The sequence below is a fragment of the Gymnogyps californianus genome, chromosome 6 (genome assembly GCF_018139145.2).
Source record: "Gymnogyps californianus isolate 813 chromosome 6, ASM1813914v2, whole genome shotgun sequence".
In the NCBI taxonomy this organism is placed as follows: Eukaryota; Metazoa; Chordata; class Aves; order Accipitriformes; family Cathartidae; genus Gymnogyps; species Gymnogyps californianus.
Genome location: NC_059476.1, coordinates 16,205,967 through 16,227,288, shown reverse-complemented (window position 1 = coordinate 16,227,288; position 21,322 = coordinate 16,205,967). Strand labels below are relative to the sequence as shown.

The window sequence follows — 21,322 nt, the reverse complement described above, 5'->3', positions numbered from 1 at the left end:
TATTTGAAAGTGGTAATCAACTTTATAAAACAAGAGCTTTTAATGTTAAAATATTACAAAACTTCATCTGAAACTAGTTGTAAATCATATATATACACACATAGTGGAAGTACAGTAAAATCCAGTCCTGCGCCTGTGATTTATCTGCATAATCCTCACATTTGTATGCCTCTTTGTCAGAAGGACTGCAGTGCTTCAGAGGCTATATGTATACATACTAAATAAATCATTTTGCCCACTCATAGCAAACAGCCATTTTGTGCTAGCAACATTGCAGAATGCATTTTGGTAGGGGACATTGATGAATAATTTGTCCTTTTGAGATTCCATAGGCTTTAGGGCACCGCAATGTATTTCAGATTGGACTAGGTCCAGATCTGTGTGAGAACTCCTTGGCAGTCTTGTAGAAAGTATATGGGAGTTTTAGAGGTGACCTGTTTTTAGGAATTTAATTGGATTTTTGCTCTATTTCATGTCAGTTATGTGTAAAGAAAGCAAAAAAGTAGAGGGATGTAGTATTTGTTAGATTGTTCCGTTAGAAATATCCAGCATATCAAGGCTGACTTTTCTTCAAAGTGTCTGTGGTCATGGCAGCCTGGGTTCTTCTCTGCATTGGAGAGATCAACTGATAGACAGTGGTTCCTGCAGAGGAGAGGGAATGTATTTGTATGCTCATAAATTCATTCTAATCAATGTTTCCCTGGCAGTTACTTGATGTTAGTTACCACAGTTGCAAGATGAAGAATGTGTTTACCTGCTATTAGCATTGTTAATTGAGAGGAAACATGGGTACAGCCTATTTTCAGAGCTGAGACTTGTCTTCCTGTCACTTTTCTGCACTTGATGGCCCCAAAACTGCTGACGTGATCAAATAGCACATTGCAGACTACAGCTATAAGACAATTTCAGAACTCACTAGTTCTGCTTCAAATTGTTTAGCGTCAAGCACTTAGTCTTGGCTAAAGCAGACAAACCACACGAACCAGGTTGCCCACCAGCAGAGAGTTTTTAGGAATTCGGGGTCATATGTCAGCATTCATTACCAAAGGAACTCCAGGTGCCCAGAGGAACTTGGAGACCTCTTGAACGTCAGTGCAGGGTGAGACTTCAGAAGTCATTGAGATTGCTGCTGGTCAGACTTGGCTTTAAATTTTCCCCGTTGGTTCTCCAAGTATTGTTTGCTGACATGCATACATTATAGCTCATCTGCACAACTGGAAAACTTGTGACAGTAGAGAGAAGTAGTATTTAAAAACCTTTGCATGTTAGTTTTATAGCAGAGATTATTCAAGTTCTGTGGACATGTGAAACTCATAGTGTTTCTTTTGGAGCTAGCAGTGTGCATCAATAACAATGCTGCAGATTCTAAGAATAAGTGATATGACAAAGCACTTGTTGTGGAGCATCCCCAGAAGGCAAGGATGTCAAGGGTGTACTTCCTTAGGTGATGAGTATGAAAATAGTGCTACATGGTAAGTTTTTCAGTGATCAGAAAGGATGTAAGAAATTCTGATAAATTTTGCAAGTTACTGGAAGACTGGCGGAAGGTTAAATCATGAAGTAGATGAGGCAGTGTGATCTGAATTGCTTTTTAACCTGTCAGGCAGTGCAGTTCATGAAAAAGCAAGTGCTGGTCTGCAGAAGTGAGCTGTATCTTGAAAAGCAGTGACTCAAGAAGCATTGACTGGCAGCTTTACTCTAGGTTTCTCGTGAAGTGTTCAGCTAAAAAGGTTTATTTGACCCTTGAAATATTAGCAGGAGCAGGAAAGCAATTTTACGATCATATATATTTTGCAATTTTGTCTGGTGTCTGTTTCAAAAAGTATATTGAAAAATTGGAGAAAGGACAGAGAAGCCTCAGTTATGAGAAGCTAGTAAAAATGCTTTCAAGATTTTAGTATCTTAATCTCTTTTAAAAAAAAAACTGAGGTATGTTCTTTAGAGTGTTCGAGCATCTTTGAGAAGACAAAATGCCAAAACAGAAAAGGAACGTAAGGCTAGACACTGAAACCAAATTGAAACTGCAAATTAGGTACGCATTTTTTAATAGGTAATTAACCATTGTAGTAAATGACAGAAGGGATCGGTTTTCTTCCCCTCTTTGTATCTGAACAGAATACCTTTGTGAAAGATGCTCTAGCTAGCTACTGGCATGAGACTACATAGTGCAAGGAGAATGTTGAAAAATGCAACAGCCTGTGATATATAGAAGTTCGGATAAGCTGATCTACTGACCTGCAGTTTCATGAATCAGTTAAAGACTGGATCAAAGATCTCATTTTGCATTTAAAACTTAGCAAATTCACTCTGGATTCCTGTGCTTCAGGCTTGTATTTTTGCATTGAGAGAATTCTGCTCCTGTACATCAGCCTTAGACCTACTGAAACTTATCCATGCAGCAATTAAACAGAAGGGCTGTCCTGAGACTTATTTTGAGGAGTTGTAGCTCTTAAGACCACAGGACAGAGGCAAGATTCAAGATGATGTCAGTGGGCTGCAAGCTTTTCATTTTTCTGCAGTTTGCAGTCACCATGATGGCTATGCTCAGTGCGTATGGGCCAGGATGGAGGAGTTGTGCTGCAAGGAAGTGTGGAGAAATCGCTCACTAGCTTAACCTCCTGGTAAAAATACCACGTTTGTAGTTTATATTTTCAGCCATACATGTTTCAGTTTTTATATGGGAACAGGGATTTTGCCCGTTGTGTTTCAGAATGGCAAGAGTTTTATACTAAGTTGTAATAGCAAAAGAAAGCTGGACTGCTTCAGAGACTTCAGAGAGTCTATTTTTTAAGTCTATTTCTTACTTAAAAAATAAGTTTTTACTAACTGAGTTTTGCTCAGCCTTCCATGTTTAGTTGTGGAATTAATGGACAGGAGCAGTAAGTCATGCTGGGAATTGGCCTCAAACACAGAGAAGGATTAAATGCCTATGACAAGCTGTGGGATGACATGCCAAAGTTAGAGGGACAGGGTGCTAGTGAGGGCCCTCAACCTGTTGCTCTGAGACATGGTGGCTACACTGCAGCACACTTGAAGTCTTACAGAGATGAGCCAGGGCTCCTGAGGTCATAGGAGCCAACAGGCAAACACCAATGAAGTACCTCAAAGGAATTAAAGGATGTTCCTCTAAGAAGGTGACACGGCTGACAGCCCAGCCGAAGCGCCTCTACACCCAATGCACGCAGCACGGGCAACAAACAGGAGGATCTGGAAGCCACCGTGCTGCTAGAAAGCTATGACCTAGTTGCCATTACTGCAACTTAGTGGGGCAAATCCCATGACTGGAGTGCGGCTATCGATGGCTACAAGCTGTTCAGAAGGGACAGGTGAGGAAGGGCAGAGGCATTGCCCTCTACATCAAGAACTGGATAGAGTGTGAAGAGCTGTCTCTGAAGAATAGCCACAAGCAGGTTGAAAGCTTATGGATAAGAATCAGAGACTGAGGCAACAAAGGGAGCCTTGTGGTTGGTGTCTACTGCAGGCCGCCCGATCAGGGGGAGCCTATTGACGAAGCCTTCTTACTCCAGCTACAGGAGGCATTGCGCTTGTAGGCTCTTGTCCTGCTTGGGGACTTCAGCCACCCCGACATCTTCTGGAAAAGCAGCACAGTGAGCTGTAGGCAGTTCAGGAGACTCCTGGAATGCATTGAGGATAACTTCTTAAGTCAGGTAATAGACAGCCCTGCCAGAGGGGATGCGATACTGGACCTGTTGGTCACCAACTCAAGCTAATCAGAGACGTCAAGATTGGAGGCAGCCTGCGCTGCAGTGATCGTGTGCTGGTGGAGTTTGCAGTCCTGAGGGATATGGGTTAGATGAAGAGTAAAGCAGGACCCTGAATTTTAGGAAAGCAAACTTCCAGCTCTTCAAGGAGTTAGTCAACTGCCCTCAGGGACAAGGGAGCACAACAAAGCTGGCAGATCTTTAAGGACTCTTTCCATAGAGTGCAAGAGCTCTCCATCCCCAGATGTAAGAAATCAGGAAAGGAAGGCAAGAGACCGGCATGGATGAGTCAAGACTTGCTGGTCAAACTAAAGGGCAAGAAGGAAATGCACAGGCAGTGGAAGCAGGGACAGGTATCCTGGGAAGAGTATAGGGACGCTGCCCAGCTGTGTAGGGATGGGGTCAGGAAGGCCAAGGCACAGCTGGAGCTGAACTTGGCAAAGGGTGCAAAGAGTAATAAGAAGGGCTTCTACAGGTATGTCAGCCAGAAAAGGAAGGTCAAAGGAAGCATACCTACCCTGATAAGCAAGACTGGCAAAATGGTAACAACGGACGAGGAGAAGGCTGAATCATAGAATGGTTTGGGTTGGAAGGGACCTTAAAGATCATCTAGTTCCAACCCCCCTGCCATGGGCAGGGACACCATCCACTAGACCAGGGTGCTCAAAGCCCCATCCAGCCTGGCCTTGAACACTTCCAGGGATGGGGCATCCACAACCTCTCTGGGCAAACTGTTCCAGTGCCTCGCCACCCTCACAGTAAAGAGCTTCTTCCTAATATCTAATCTAAATCTACCCTCTTTCAGTTTAAAGCCGTTACCCCTTGTCCTATCGCTACATGCCCTTATAAAAAGTCCTTCTTTGGATTTCTTGTAGGTCCCCTTTAGGTACCGGAAGGCTGCTTCCAAGTCCTGAGGGAACTGGCTGATGTAGTTGCCAAGCCACTCTCCATGATATTTGAAAAGTCAAGGCAGTCAGGTGAAGTCCCTGGTGACTGGAAAAAGGGAAACATTGCACCCATTTTTAAAAAGAGTAGAAAGGAGGACCCTGGGAACTACCAGCCTGTCAGCCTCACCTCTGTGCCTGAGAAGATCATGGAACAGATCATCCTAGAAGCTATGCTCTAGGCACATGGAGGACAGAGAGGTGATTCAAGACAGGCAGCATGGCTTCACCAAGGGCAAGTCCTGCCTGACTAACCTAGTGGCCTTCTATGATGGAGTGACTACATCAGTGGACAAGGGAAGAACTACGGATGTTGTCTATCTGGACTTCTGTAAGGCCTTTGACATGGTCCCCCACAACATCCTTCTCTCTAAATTGAAGAGATATGGATTTGATGGGTGGACTGTTTGGTGGATGAGGAATTGGTCGCATCCAGAGTGGTCAACAGCTCAATGTCCAGATGGAGATCAGTGACAAGTGGTGTCCCTCAGGTCTGTATTGGGACCAGTACTGTTTAATATCTTCATCAATGACACAGACAGTGGAAGCAAGTGCACCCTCAGCAAGTTTGCAGACGACACCAAGCTGAGTGGTGCGGTTGACACACCTGAGGGAAGGGATGAAATCCAGAGGGACCTGGACAAGTTAGAGAAGTGGGCCCCTGTGAACCTCATGAGGTTCAACAAGGCCAAGTGCAGGGTCCTGCACCTGGGTCGGGGTAACCCCCGGTATCAATACAGGCTTGGGGATGAAGGGATTGAGAGCAGCCCTGCCGAGAAGGACTTGGGGGTGCTGGTGGATGAAAAGCTGGACATGAGCTGACAATGTGTGCTCGCAGCCCAGAAAGCCAACCGTGTCCTGGGCCGCATCAGAAGCGTGGCCAGCAGGTCGAGGGAGGTGATTCTGCCCCTCTACTCTGCTCTGGTGAGACCTTACCTGGAGTACTGCGTCCAGCTCTGGAGCCCTCAGTACAGGAAAGACATGGACCTGTTGGAGCAGGTCCAGAGGAGGGCCACAAAAATGATCAGAGGGAGGGAACACCTCTCCTATGAAGAGAGGCTGAGAGAGTTGGGGTTATTCAGCCTGGAGAAGAGAAGGCTCCGGGGGAGACCTTATTGCAGCCTTTCAGTACTTAAAGGGGGCTTATAAGAAAGATGGGGACAAACTTTTTAGCAGGACCTGTTTCGGTAGGACAAGGGGTAATGGTTTTAAACTAAAAGAGGGTAGATTTAGACTAGATATAAGAAAGAAATTTTTTACAATGAGGGTGGTGAAACAGTGGAACATGTTGCCCAGAGAGGTGGTAGATGCCCCATCCCTGGAAACGTTCAAGGTCAAGTTGGATGGGGCTCTGAGCAACCTGATCTAGTTGAAGATGTTCCTGTGCATTGCAGGGGCCTTGGACTAGATGACCTTTAAAAGGTCCCTTCCAACCCAAACTATTCTATGATTATATGATAAATATGCTGTTTATTTCAGCAAAATCTCTCTCTTTTTTTGAAAGTGTATACATATAGAGTAAGTGTTATTGTAGTGTTTGTGTTCTTAAACACTGTGATCTTGAGGATGCTCGAGTATTTAGGTCAGGATGTCAAGACACCCTTTGACACAAGAGGTCCCGCTTATCACCTTCAGGGTCTGCAGCCCGGCACTCCTAAGAGGCCTCCATCTCCATGCGTGCAGGCACTCTGCAATTTGAACATGACTGGCCATTCCTATAGCAATGCTTTACGTGTAAAAGTAGGGCAGGAACTGAATCTTAATGATGCCCACCATCAGGAGGAAGTAAACTGTGCCAAACTCTGCCCCAGTCGAGCGGGCTGTAGTGAATCCTAACTCCTGCTGGAGCCGGAAGAGAATGTGACCTTTTGCAGCTAACTGTCTGACCGCAGTTTCCCTGAAATGGCTAAAAAACACTTAAAAGTGATGGTATGATTGATGATATGTTAAAAACCATTTAAAGAAACAGGAAAGGCAGTCAATACTTGATGCAGCTCTATTACTGGGTCGTGAGGAGCTGGTCTGAGGGAGGATCTAAAAAAGCCCAGTACAGCCTGTTTTGGAGCTTTCATTAGCTGCCCCAACATGTAACTGCAGAGAATCTGTAGGGGCTACAGGTCGGCCTTCGCTCTTTTCATGCCGCCTCTTAATTCTGCCTGTTGAATAATGGCAGAGGTGTTTTGGGGCAGTAAGTCATTAAAGTTTGTTGACACTCAGGTTTGCTATTGCTATTCAGGAGGTTAAGCACTCTGTTTACTCTTGCTCTCCTGTGCCACTTTCGTTGAGGGGAGAGGTTCTTTGTTTCTCTGCTGGCTCTCCCTGTTCATCACTATGCAGAATGAAGCCTTAGAAGTGACCTGAATATTAATTTTTCAGGCTTTCTGAGAATTGTGGGAAGTAAAGGTCAGGGAAAGTATACTGGCTTCCATTAAGGCTGAATGGCATACATGCTGAGCAACAAACAGCCCTGCTTGCCTAGGATAATATGCCCCAGACTTGGTCCTGCCATCAGCACCTCGGGCCTCCTGCCAGGGTTCTATGGCCACATTCGTCTTGCAGTGACTTTTTGTACAGAGCAGTTGTACATCTCCTCCAAATACAGAGATGCAGCATCTGAAGGCTTAAAGATCTGTAGATCTTGAGCTGAGCTTCCTGCTCCGTGGCAAGAGGAACCCTGCTAGAAAGGGGAGATGAACAGTTAGTCCTCAGCGCCTAGTGGGTCTGCTGTGTGTATACGTGCACTGTGCAATGAAATACTCTGTGCTCGAGCCAGTGGGTTTATTTTAGAGGTAGCTTGGAAAGAACTTGGATGTAACCATTTTCCAGTGGAAGGCTGAAATCAAAACACTTTTCAATATTTGCCAATTCTTATTTTGAAATATCCTCACCTCGATTTTTTTAATAGTTGGATGCTTTCAACATGAAAATTTGATTTGTCGCGATTTTTATCCCAAATCTTGTATTTCAAAGTTGAACTGAAATCTTGAATTTTGTCCAAACAAAGTTTTTGATCAAATTACAGATAAATATGAAATTTTAATGGAGAGGTTAAAGCTCGTACAGTTTCATTTGGAATTTGAAACAAAGCCAGACTTCTAAATTTGAAATCCTTTATAAGAAAGGGATCTTCAACTCTGTTCTAATTTTGATCATCTTTCGTGTTGAGTATGACAATGTGGCTTGTCTGTGAAGACAAATATAGTTCTCCCCTTTATTTAGCATTCAGGTTTCTTTTTTTTCCCCTTCCTTTTTTTTGCTTTTTGTGTTGTGTCCCCCCACCCCCCCACCCCAAGATTTATGCAGTTTTCTCTTTTTCATATAGCAAGCATGTTGCCAAACCTTGGCGCTCTGACACTGTTAAGTGTCGTTGCTCATTAGCATCAAATGCTGCAGCCCATATCACTTTTGCTGTGTTGCTCAGCTAGCACATGTTGGCTGTTAAAGCAGCAATTAATCCCTTTGATACTGAATGGGTTCTGTAATCGTCTGACCTGTTATTTAATATAATAATCAAAGTTCTCTGATGACCTGCATGGTTTAATTCCTTTAGGAATCTTGACGGAGACAAGGAAATTTTGCCATGCAAGCTAACTTACACAGCACTGAAGAGCTGGTGAAGAATGCTTTTTAAATATAGTCAGGAAAATGATGACTTAAGAGCAGTGTGGGTGAAGGGAGAATGGGGTTTGGTAGGTGAACAATAAGCAGCCTGATTGCTTTATGTTGCACTAACAGGTTTTCTGCTGCAAGTTTGACTAGTATTTTTGGAGCAAGATTTTTACAGCATTTTACCTGGCAATAAATGCTGTATCAGTTATGCTAGAGCAGTGTTTGAGCTGGGTTAAACTATCAGAAATTACTAAGTGTGTGCCTATTGCTAGTAAGTAATTACGCATATACTCAGAATGAATGCTAGCCGGGGTAATAGAAGCCATACAAATTTTTTTTCTCTTTAAATGTGGGGGAATCTGCAGTATCACTCACAGAAATGTGCAGTCATTATTGGCAGTGTAAAACTTTGTAATAGTGACCTGTATATGTGCTGAATGCCTTTTTTGTAAGATATGCCTGTTCCTCCATATTTCCCAAAATGCTTAAATTGAGCAGCTTTCCCTTCATAGTGTATGGTGGCACTGTTATCTCAAACATTTCTAGTGCTGAGATGATATTGTTAACACTGGTTCACAAGCAAGACCAGGGAAAAGCTCCTGGCCCCTTGCATGCAGACAGAAGAGTGGTGAGGTGAGGCAGGAATAGGAATCAGGCTGCTGCAGCAAGTGGACCAGGAAAGAAGTGTTGCCTTCAGTATTTGAATGGAAGAGCTAAAAGGAACTGAGGAAAAATCAAATATCTTAATACAGGTAGTCAGCACTGTATTTTTGCCAATGCAAGTGCAATAGTAAAATGAGAATTCAAGATTTCAACAGCCTTTTAATGCTTGGAACGTTTTGGTGTTACTAGAGCAATTCTGAATCACATAGAAGTTATAGGAATTAATGCAACCAAGTGTGGTGACTTCCTTTTTGGTATTAGTTATTTTGCAAATAGGAGGAGCACATTTGGCTCTTCACATCAAGTTTGCTTGTTTTTTTTCCTGCATTTTCATTTGATTATTTTTTAATGTGGCCTCAGTTTTGGTTGCTGAACTTGGGAAGTTGTGTGGTCTTCCCGATCTGCAGAGTGTCTACAAACCTTGTCAGCAACAACTGAATACATGGATGTTTTGTGTTTAAAAAAGAATAGGAAAGGAGGTGATAAAACACAGTCTGGGTTGCACAACTCAGAGGCTGACCCAAGGTCTGGAAGGTTTAATTGGAGGTGCTGGTTTAAGAATTGTGCAGCTTAAGCTTCGCAAAGAAACTAGCTTAAACTATCCAAAGTTACTGCCCTGTTAGAACCAGTGTACCTCTCCAGTGTGTAGTTGCCTATTAGCTATTATAAGAAGAAAGCAGAGGCAAACCTTTAGCTCTCTTTTCATAGAGAAAAGTCCAGGCCCCCTTACTGCTTGCAAATCCTCTGCCACCTGTTTTATATCACATGTAACTGATGAAAAAACATGTGGCTTTTTTTTTGCATTATATTTTTGTAAGAGCCTTGAAAAACACTTTAAAACTTTTAAAGCATAAAAGATGTATCAGTAACAGAACACTGTAGGAGTTGGGCTTTTTCTTTGACTTGCTTGATAGGAAAACATCAGCAATTTGAAATGTTTGGTGCTCCACTGTTTCTTAGACTGGAGAACCATACTTCGCTTTTGAAATAGAAAATGCACTTCATTGGCCTTGCTTTCAGTAACACCCATACAAAGAACAGAGCAGAAAAAATAAATGTAGGTGTAAATTACAACACTAAAGCTTTAAGGGAGAGGTAAGCACAGGTATATATGTCAGGTATGATAGTGGGTGAGAGGGGATTGTGGGTATTTGAAAAGAAAATAATTTTCTCCTCCTCTGTGTGACATGGGAAGGTCTGTCCCCAAAGATTTGTCCTTCAACAGACAATTCAGCTGAATGGGTTTTGTCAACATCTGACTGAAATTTGGTGCAGGATAAGGATGTGCAAAATAAAAGTAAAAACCAAAAAAACCCAACACCATTGAAGTGATTCTGAAAACCCTTGGTGTAGGCAGGTGATTAAAAAAGTTGCCACTTGTCCGTTGGGCTGTGATGAACTGACCCCCAGTTCTCCTTTTGTCCTCACTGTTGTCTGATGAACTATGAGTGTATGCGCACAGGCTAGCTTAAAGTATGGCATTTTACTCTGCGGTCACAATGGATTTAATACCCACCTGTTGTCAGTAACTCAGTTGATAACTTGTTCAACTCCAATAAATTACTTGCTTCTGATCATCACCCCTTAGATATTGAGAGTAGAGATCTCAACAGAGAGTAGATAACTTGTGAGATCTGCAGAGATTGGGATGGAGGGAGCTTGGCTTTCAGGGAGGCAGGTCTGGTTAAGGGAATTAAATAGGAAAGAAGATGAGTACACATGAAATACTTACAGCAAAGGAGTTAGATATCTATGATGAGATGAAGCTCTCCACTGGTCCATAAACCAGGCACCCTGTCTCAGGAAAACAGCATCTTAATCAACTACAGATCCTCCAGCCTTTCAGACATGAAATAAATATCGTAACAAGAGTACCATTCATTCAGCTGTAATGCTGTTTGGCTCTACAGCTTTCCTTGGCATTGAAAACCAACTTCACCTTGTCCCAAATGATATGTGATGACATCTTTATTGAGGACATGGTATTCACTCGGGGTGGGGGGTGGGGTGTCATCAGAGTCCATGCTTTGGTCTTGGTCCTGGATTTTGGAAGGCAAGGCATTGCTTTAGTCGCTTCCATCAGGCATTTCTCAACAAATGTGATTCTCATTTGCACCTGATGAGAAAATATTGTGAGGTTTGCAGCATCTTGTATTTTCAGAGGATTGGACTGTAAATAATGGCTTTCAGTTGGCATGGTAGCTGGTAGTGTCTGAAAGGTTAAGATTGTGAACCCTTTCAGATTTACATGGCTGTGCAGGTACTTGGTGTAATTAAGTTAATTAAATACCATTGTGGGACTCCACTTCCTTTGCGAAGTAGGTTTGACTGTAATTGATTCTTGCTTAGGCAATGTTCCTTTCCCCCCCCCCTTAGCGTCATTTAATATCCAGCTACTTCATGACTAGATTGTATTGTTCTAACCCTTTACTCGCTCAATCCAGACAAATGCCAATGCTTCAGTGCCTTCCTTTCCCTTGGGGACTTTTGTCACAGGCACAGTTTTTACTGTGAGTCGGTAGAATAATGTTGTGTTATGTGACCTAAAGAGAGGTTTCTGTCTTGCTGCCACAGTCTGCAAACAGGGTGTTCAGGGCCTCATGCAATACCTGTTGGCTCGTACCTGACAAAATGGGGTAATAAGAGTAATTTCCGTACACTCTAGATAATACGGGGTTGATGGCAAGTGTTCACTAAGTTAATTAGACTAGCAGCCATACTCATTGCCTTTCTCAGAGAGCTTTAAAATGTCCCAGTGGGATGGCATATAAACTTTTTAAATTTCGCTCTTTGCTTGGTATGTTTGGAAGCTGGTGTGTGTAGTCCATATGGCATTCTGCACTAAATGCAGCATCCAATGAGCTGGACTTTCTGCTTTCCTTAAAGTTAAACATCCTATGATAAAATACTAATTAAGATACTAATGGGCATAAAAGTAATTTAAAGTATTTCGGGTTTTGATCCTGTTTGAGGTTTTGCAATGTCTTGTGTCTCAGGAGGCTTGGATAGCAGTCTGTAATGTGAATTATGAAGCAATGGGTAGATGCTGACCCACTTATAGTGCTCGCAGAGAATAAATATTTGCCAAAAGTTCTTTACTTCAGGTCCTAACCAGAGAGGGTGGCTCTGCAAACCTGTCTGGTAAACCATTACCAAATGCCTTCCCTGCCCCCTCCCCCCGCCCCTTTTGGTTTTTTCTCACCTTCTGGATTAGCTGTTTCTTCATCCTTGTTGTTTGTTTTAGAGAGCAGGTTGCCTTGTACATGAGGGAGTTAAAAGTAGTTGTAGCTGAACGGCTGTATCTGGTGTTGAGGCAGTGTTTTATGACACATTTCATTGCTCTAAAACACCTGCCTACTAGAGGGTGTCATGCTCTTTGCGTCAAAGGTGCTTAGATACTAAAAGAACCATAGCCTGTTTGGTCCGTGGACTGTATTTTCTGCTTGTTTGGCACATCTGAAGAACTTTGTCTGGACGAATGAATATATATGAGGTAAGAGAAACGGGGAACATGTGCTGCAGAAAAGGTTTTTTAGACTCTGAAAAAGATACTTCCATATTAATGATGTTTGTTATGAGTCTGTGCATATATTGAGGCAGGACCACGGCCCTAGGGCAGTAGGTACCTTGTAAAAGCATATATTAAGAAACCTTCTAAGGAGGGCTTCTCATTTGAGAAGTTGGTTGAAATTTCAAAATTGGTAACACAACTGTGGAAGCATAGACATTGTGCCAAAAATCCCATCGGCTGGCATATCATGGTCAGCTCTCACATCTTGAACATGCTAGACTGAGTTGCAGGTTTTAGTGCCCAGCAGCCCAAGCCCAGAGGGCAGACTTTATATCTGTGATGTTTCTGTATTCTGTCAAACAGCACCAATTCTGTTTGTAGTTAGAGGTGAGCAGGTATTAGTTAACTGCTGCTCTCTGGAATTGAGGTGTAATGGAGGGTTGGCTTTTTAATGCTTTTACTTTGGTAAAAGTGAACTCTCACCACTAGTAGCCAGGTGTTTCGGAGCAATGAAATGTGCCATAAAATGTGTCATTTGATCTCTCATAAATTACATGATTGAGATGAGAAATTTATTCCTTGTCACGTCATAGCTTTGTTGTAGAATAGTCAACAACAGATTGGCAGAAGAGCGGGAACACAGATCAGGTTGGTGCACTGTGCTTCAATAGGTATTTTCACTCCCAATGCCTAGGCAATACTCTCTACTCTGTCATTCATATCAGTTAAACTAGCAGTGCCATTAGTTAGGTATACTTAAGAATTTTGATGCCTACTTATTGAGAAAAGGGAACAGAAATGCATCCAGACTAGTTTCCAGTGATGCACTGGCCGCCTGAAACTATGCAAGTGAATAAATTCCCTGAGTTGTAGTCTCCAGTGAGGTCATGCAACTGTCCCAACAGAGTTAACTGCTCACCCATGAGGACTTCCTTAGTTAAGAAGCCAAACAGAAGTCGTTTAGGTGTGAGGGTGGAGGGAGGTATTTGGTTTGCTTGGCTTAAATGTATAGACGCAAACTGTAAGATGATCATACCAGAGCTTCTTCATATCAGAAAATCAGCATATCCTGCAAGCCATGATGGTATCAGGTTAGTATCCAGCAAACAGTGAAGTGGAAAGTTGCACTGCGGAGCTGCATGGTAGGTCAGAACGCACATCCACTGCTTCTGCTCTTGCAGAATGGGGCTTGGTAAAACAATGCTCAGAATTGCGAGAAGCTCAGTTGGTACGTGTGCACTCTTTTGTCCCCTTCTTATTAAATAAATAGACCATGTATCTCCCTCTGCCATGGAGCCTGTCATCGCAATCAATAGGTTTCATTAGGGCAGAATTGAACAGGTGTAGCGGGCTTATTTCTTCTGTGAAATTGCAGCAGTGCTGACTCGGATATTTTTGGTGAGCTGTAAAGCAAGTGCTTTTCACTAAAATATCCTTTTGTCTTGGATTCTCCCCTGCAGTTTATTATTGTGTCTGGAAGATGCCTCCCCCTGTGAGTTGTGGACTTTCAGCTTAATGTCAGTACTCATTAAAGTGTAGGAGCAGAAGAAATTTAACAGACTGGAGTTAAACCACGGTAGAAGGAAGAATTTAGTGCACCATTCCAGGGGGTTTGCTTGCTTTTAATTGATGCACACAGCTTAGGTATGGCAGATATGTGTACTTTATAGCAATGCCTCATGGACATGTGTTAAAATAATCTAAACCCTCTCACCTCCTGCCAGGTGGGGCTGTACATACGGAGTAACTCAATCTAATTGTTGCAGGCACTGAACAGATGGGGCTTTATTGTCTCGAGTGCTGGGAGTGTGTAAGAGAGCAATGCCAGCAGGATCTTTGCCCCAAACAGCAGCTTGCTGAGAGACAGCTTGCTGCAGGAAGGCTGGCTTGTGGCTGGGAGTTTTGCACAAGTCTCCAGCAACGGCATGGAGGGGGGAAGGGGATAGGTGGTTTGTGTTCATTTTGGTCTCTGTATTACGTGTAATTTACTTGCTGCCTTGTGCTTGAGCAGTTTCCAACATATCACATAGTAAAACACTCTGAGCTCTTTTCACCTTGTTGGTTTAAAACACTTTGTGGAGGTGATTGTTCTTATTCCTGTTTTATAAAGGGAGAAGCTAAGGCATGTGAGAGGGAGAGGAAACTGCTGTAGCAAATCAGAGAGAAACTAGTCACTTGCTGATTCCTGTTCCTGGACAATAACCACTGTATCTCAGGTCTCCCTTTTGTAGTTTATAAAGCAGCTTTATAAAAGTGCAATGTGATAAAAGACAACTACACCCTTTCCTGCTTCTGCCTGTTCCCAGCCTTCATCATGGTACTACAAGCTTACTGCATGCTGGAGTATTTGTCCATCTTGGATACTGTCAGTTTTTATTGCAGAGGGAAAGTGAACTGGCTGCCTTTGCCATGCATTCAGCTTTACTCGGTGAAGACAGAGATGTGCTCACTGCTGCCCAGTGCACTACGCTGGCATGAGTATTCATTTGAGAAGATGAATGTGTGTAGTGGGTATAAAGTCACCCTTGATTTCCTGCAAAGGGGTAAATACCAGCTGTCCTGGTTTCGGCTGGGACAGAGTTAACTTTCTTTTTAGTAGCTGGTACAGTGCTGTGTTTTGGATTTAGTGTGAGAATGATGTTGATAACACTCTGATGTTTTAGTTGTTGCTAAGTAGCGCTTATCTTAAGCCAAGGACTTTTCAGTTTCCCATGCTCTGCCAGCAAGCAGGTGGGCAAGAAGCTGGGAGGGAGCAGAGCCGGGGCAGCTGACCTGAACTAGCCAAAGAGGTATTCCATACCATAGAATGTCATGCCCAGTATATAAACAGGGGGGAGCTGGCCGGGAGGCGCGGATCGCGGTTCGGGAACTAACTGAGCATCGGTCAGCGGGTGGTGAGCAATTGCATTGTGCATCACTGGTTTTTTTCTTCCCCCCCCCCTTCCTTTGTTGCATTCCTTTTCATTACTATTATTATTATATTTCATTATTACTATTGTTAGTATTATATTTTACTTTAGTTATTAAACTGTTCTTATCTCAACCCACGAGTTTTACTTTTTTTCCTTTGCTTTCCTCCTCCTCACCCCACTGGGAGGGGGAGGGGGAAGCGGCTGCGTGGTGCTTAGTTGCTGACTGGGGTTAAACCACGACACCAGCCAAGTGTCTTCCCTGTTCCAGTGTAACAGGATGTAGGAAGAAGTGAGCTTGCAGTGCTGCTTTTGTTGTACAAGAAACATTTGAGTATACAAAGAATGTTTTATGCCAGGCACTGCATACTGGACCTGCAAAGTAGGTGCAAAGACCAGGCTTATGCAGTGAATGATGGCTCAGCATTCCCATCTCTATAATAAGCTTTGCAACCTTTCTGTTCTTCCCTTAGCCTACTTTCAGCACCTCCAGAGCGCTTAATTTCGCTGCTCAGGACAAGAGGACAGTGTTGTCTTACGGGACTCTGGAAAAGTAGCTGCTGTCAAGCGGGAGTGGGTATTAGACAGCTTATCTGCAATAACTTGGGGAGAGTTTGGAGGTCAGAGAAAACGTGCTGAAGAAGTGCTGCCTGCCTGAGCATAGTGATTTGGCTTTCCCTGCACATTGGACCCAGACCAGCTTGTTGTGAGGTTAAGGCGGGCAAGGTGGTGTTCCTTGCCACGGTGGGTGCACATGGGCTGGAAGATGCTAGGAATTAAGGGACCGGTAGCTTAGCGTTGCTGGTGCATTTCACTTCTCACATGTGATGTTACAACTAGTGGCAAATTAAATTGAGGAATCAAATCTTTTCTTTCATGCATGCTGTATCAGTTTTCACAGGAGCCCTTTCCTGTCAGCAAACTCTGCATCTTCAGAAGTTGTTTTACTCTGAGTTTCCAGCCCATGTGTTTTTGAAGGAAAAAGGGCTAGTAACAGTCACTTCAGGACTGGCCAATTGTTGCAGCCTCAAGAACAGCCAAAGTAGAAACTTTCCACCAGTCAGAGCTTTCCAGTTTGCAGGGGACAGACTGCCCTGGGATCAGTTGCTGTTGCTCTGATCATCTCTGTCCTGCAGTCTTTTCACTTCTGTTTTTCTTGATCCTGTCTGCCCATCTGCCTCCTTTTTCCTATGTGCTTCTTCCTTCAGTATTCTTTTTCTGTGTTTTTTGTATCCTTGGTTTGTCTCTACCTGAAGTCTTTCATTACACTCAGTAAGTAACAGCACTGTTACATTGTCTGTTGCCACCGCACTTCACTGAGCTTTCACTGTTCTCTTGAATTTGAGATCGTTAGCTCTCTGGGACAGAGGCTTTCCACTACTCTGTATTTGTGCAATACCTGTTACAGTGGGACCCGCTTTTACTGTCTAATAACATGATTAATACAGCCAGTACAAATAAATGATTCGTTGGCACTTAGGTTCCTAAATCAGGGTGGAACACTTTATATTTTTCCTGCAATCATTCCCTTCTTCCCAAAGAAATAACTAAATGCAATAAATATGCAATAAATGCATAAATACATAAATGCAAGTGTCCTAGGTTGTTCATCCTGAGGAAAATACAGGTTCATTCATGTGTGTCTCTACATTGCTTCTGGCATCATGGTGTCTAGGTAGCTTGCTCTCTGAAGAGCTGCATGAAGAAGTGATGGGAGTTGTGTGTTTTTCTGAGAGCACTGGCATGGCTAGTGTGTAAACAACTCTCACTGGGAGACTGAGGAATAAAGAACTTGGAGATCGCTTGTGGTCTGCCTTAGACCACTAAGCATTAACCTCAAGACAAGCCACTGGGAGCCAGTTTCTTCATTCCTGAACCATTGTTTCAACTTCTGCCTGTTCAGCATCCTTCTCTTGTCCAGTGACAGTCTCCTCTTGCCAGTTGACTGCTGAACTGTGGATCTGTCAGAGGAGGCAGTGTAGCTAAAGTGACATGTCTCCAGACATCTCTCAGTCCCTAGAGAATTGTGTCCCAAAAGCACTCTGAAATTTGTATGACAAATGGCAGCCAGCCCCACTGAGGGACTTTGTGGTGTGGAAATATGTAAGTGTACACCCTATCAAAGGCTAGTTGCGGAACTGCAGTGTTTTGTCTTTAGGTTGACACTTTACTATTTCCTTGCTTTACAAATGCATTGAAGAGGCTAGTGCTTCATGAATACCAAACACAAGGTTTTTATTTTCTTTTCTTTTTTTTTGATGATCGATATGAAGATCTCAGCACATCACAAATCTTTTCCAAGCACTTTAACCGTTCCCTTCCCCCTCCCCAAAGGTACTGGCTGATATCCCAATAATCAAGGCAATCACAGTGTAAAAATAAGACATTGCCAAGGCTCAGCTGTTGCATGCTGGTGTGTGAACTAATGATGGCAAAGCTGCTGTTCTATTGTCCATAAGGGGGAGACGGTGCTTAAAAGCTCCGGTCCCATGTTGTCTCCAGGATCAAATGCCTGTGGAGTGGCAGCTTTGCAAAGTGAAATTTCAGCTGTTACTCAGTAGCCCAGGAGGCCAGTTGCCTAAAAGTATGCCCCAGGTACAAGGTGGATTTTGAGAGATGAAAGAATAGCAGAGGCATATCAGAGCAGTTGATGCAGAAAGGCACTGGTATTGCACAGCAGCTTGGGGTGGGTAGCGGTGGAATTTCTTGTAGCAGATGTGTGAGGAGGAGCTGTACCACATGCAGAGCCTGGCCTTGGTAGCGTATGCTGGGCAGTAGGAACCTGGCTACACAGAGCCAGGATTGAATCCAAGCTCTTCATGCTCCTCTGCCCCAGGCTGCCTGCAGGTTCAGGAAAACAGCTCTGCAGAAAATCAGATTGGGAAGGAATTCTTCAGAGTGAAAGAGCTTGCTTAAAACAAATTAAACAGCTGAACTTCTTCCTCAAGTCGCTGAGTAGTTGTCCATTTGCCTTTAGGGAAATGAGGAAGGAGACTTGAATTCTTTCTCTTCCTTAATGTCTGTTGATTCTTACTGCAGTGGCAGCTGGTTGCTGGGTTTGCTTTCCCGGGTGAATCCCAGCTGTGATTGCAGGTGCCGCTCCACTAGCTCAGATCCGAGCAGGGACTTGTGAGCAGGCGGCCCATGTTGAAGTGCTTCACAGCAGTGGATACAAATGAATGCTAAATCTGTTCCCTGGTAAATGTTGGAACCATGTGAGTGCACTGAACCCCTCCGAGCTGCCAAACCTTCTGTCAAGCCAGAAGTTAAGTTGTTGTAAGTCTGTGTTCCCTTTTCTCTCAATAGCTTGCAGTGTGTCCTGTAGGAGTGTAAATATGACTCCAGCCAGGCATGAAACATGCAACTTGAAAGCCACAGTGTTTGAGAGGCTGGGTAATGGAGAGTGTGATTGTGACTCACAGGAGCTGCTTCTCTGGTCGGATTGAAATGAGAAGAGTCTGGGCATGTCTCCACCTGCCTGCTTGCCCTCCTCTGGAGGGAGGAGGAGTACAGGAAGCCTGGTAGGGGCCCTGCTGAATTCGATTTACTGATGTAACTGTCAAGGCTGGTGAGACTGCAGAAGCCCCCCTGTGCTAAGTACGTACTGATGCTGTAGGAGCAGCCGCTGGAGTGACTGTCCCTGCGCATGGACTGCATCTGGTGTGTTGATGAGGTGTGTGGCTGGGAATGTTGCAGTGAATCTGCAGATTCTGTTTGGTGGTTTGTTTTTTTTTTTTACTCTTCTATCACTCCCCACCCCTTCCACACTGTTGTTCTTTATCTGTGTATTTAAAGAAGTAAGGGTGCTTCCAGGCGGGTTTTCTTTCCACTGCCTCTGATTGGCACCACTGAATATCACTTATTCCTGGACTCAGGCACCAGCTCTTAGCTGTGATGAGGTCTGGAGAAAGCAGCTGAAAGCCCTTTTGCAGGGGGAGGTGTGGGGAGGAGGAAACCCATTAGAGTGCAACAGAGGGAGCCGAAGTGAATTTTCATGCTGATGAATATGAGAGTGAAAGCCCTGACTGCTGCTGCGGTGTAATTTGGCCAAGCAAGTGTTCTCCAGGCACAGTCAGCGCACATCTGTGCCGAGCACTGACATGGGCTGTTCCCATGATGAGCGTTTACCTCAGCAGTGGGTCTCATGAGTAATATCCCAACTAGACCAGTTGCAAACTCTAGCCCAGGGAGACTTTACTGTCTTGCCATTTGTCTTCTCAGCTGTACCTGACAGGCAGAGGAGAGGCTGAGGAAATATTCCAGCTGCAGTTTGATTTTTTTTTCCCCAATTATTATTTTACTTTCAATTTTAGATTTCTCACACCTGCCTCTAGATCCACCTAGAAAGGAAGGGGAGTATGTTGGTGCCAGCAGTGAGAGAAATCAGGCAGAGAAGTAGGAGTGATCAGTGTTTCTGCTGCTGTGTTTGGGATACTGACATAAGTTATCTCTGATGATCTAAATTGGGGCTGAGGACTAAAGTCATTATGGGAAGAAGTCAAAGTAGTGGCTGCAGTGATGGATGACTAGAAGTAAGAGCCAGCTACAATATTTTAAACATAGTAGAGATCCAAAGCAATAAACCATCAGCTTCAACACATCAGGCAACAAAGTTCCATGGAGCAAAATGTTGGGTGATACTGACTTTGGAAGGGATGAGGACATGCAGTTCCTGAGCAGGATGGGGCAGCGATGGCCAGGTTTGCTGTGTCTTTGCTGGAACACTGAGCAATTTGCAGCCTGTTCCCAGCAAGGCAGTGATTCCCTCTGCCAGAGCGCCGAGCACAGCCCCGTATCTGCTGGGACAAATGCACCCACACGTAGGGCAGTGCCTGTGCTTGCAATTTCCAGTGAGCCTGTGACTGAATCTGCATTGGCCTCTCAGCAGGGAGCGTGTCTTCGGCAGAGCAAGCAATACAGCGCAGTGAGGGAGGAACTACTTCTTGCAGGACTGTGGCTCCATGTGCACAAACTCAGGCTGGTGGGGAATTTCTGCTGCATCCCTAAGCTGTTCCCGAGACCTCTGAAAATTTTCCCTCCTTTGTTTCAGAGCCATCATCAATCACTTCAACCCAAAGATAGAGTCTTATGCTGCAGTGAATCACATATCACAGCTCTCCGAGGATCAGGTAAGTCAGGCGTGCGATGACCTTTTTTCATGTTGACCTCTGGCATATAGGTGTTTAGGAGTACCTTGCGCTCACTGGGACTGATGATGTAGCAGCAGTATGAGGGGTGAAGGTGGTACTCTCATGTTCCTTGTTCATATGTGAGCGAGAGGAAGAGAAACAAGGCTTGCTTTAGCCAATTTTACCATCACATGCAGACATCTTGGTCCAGCAAATGCAGAAGGATGGGTATGAACGATGAAAATATGCAGCATTGGCAGCAAGTGTGGTTGGAGACTGTGAGGATGCTGGCATTTAGAATGGGGCAGGAAGTTTTTGGCAGCGAATTTAGTTATCGGAGAACTGTTGGGCGTAGCTTGATTTTCTGTGATATCGGGGAATTAGAACTCAGGCAACAGTTGGTACAAATTTTCTAGGGTAATTGAATTCAGTTGTTTTAGGTTTTGAAAAGAGAAGATTTTTAATAAAGAGGGTGATAGGTTAGGTTTCCCTTCCTTAATTTGGCCTGGTTTGCTCTCTTCGTGTCCTGCTTGTATTGCATAAATGTGTAAATGTGAGTTTTTGAAAATAGGCTACTATTTTATTTGAAAATAGGCTATTTTGTGCATGGTCTCAGGAAGGGAAGAGATGGCCTATTTCCCAAAATAAAATATCGAGATTATATGTTAATTACTCTTGGAGAGGTAAATGACTCTGCAGGAGCCTGTGGTGGACAAAATACAGAGCTGCCATGCGAGCTGGGGGGATCATCCCAGACACAGCTTCATCAACACCTCTGGACCTTCCGGAGAAGAAACTGTGTATGCAGTCTAGGACAGACCTCATTTGAGTCACC

At 44.0% G+C, this 21,322-nt stretch overlaps 1 protein-coding gene across 2 annotated transcripts in view; it reads left to right on the top strand.

Moving 5' to 3' along the window:
• Window positions 1-21,322, top strand: part of ARMH3 (armadillo like helical domain containing 3) — a 133,934-nt gene that overhangs the window by 78,421 nt on the left and 34,191 nt on the right. For both annotated transcript variants that reach the window (XM_050899031.1, XM_050899030.1), the window contains one exon: window positions 20,409-20,487. In XM_050899031.1, the coding sequence (XP_050754988.1) occupies window positions 20,409-20,487 (79 nt within the window). The remainder of the gene's footprint in view (window positions 1-20,408; window positions 20,488-21,322) is intronic.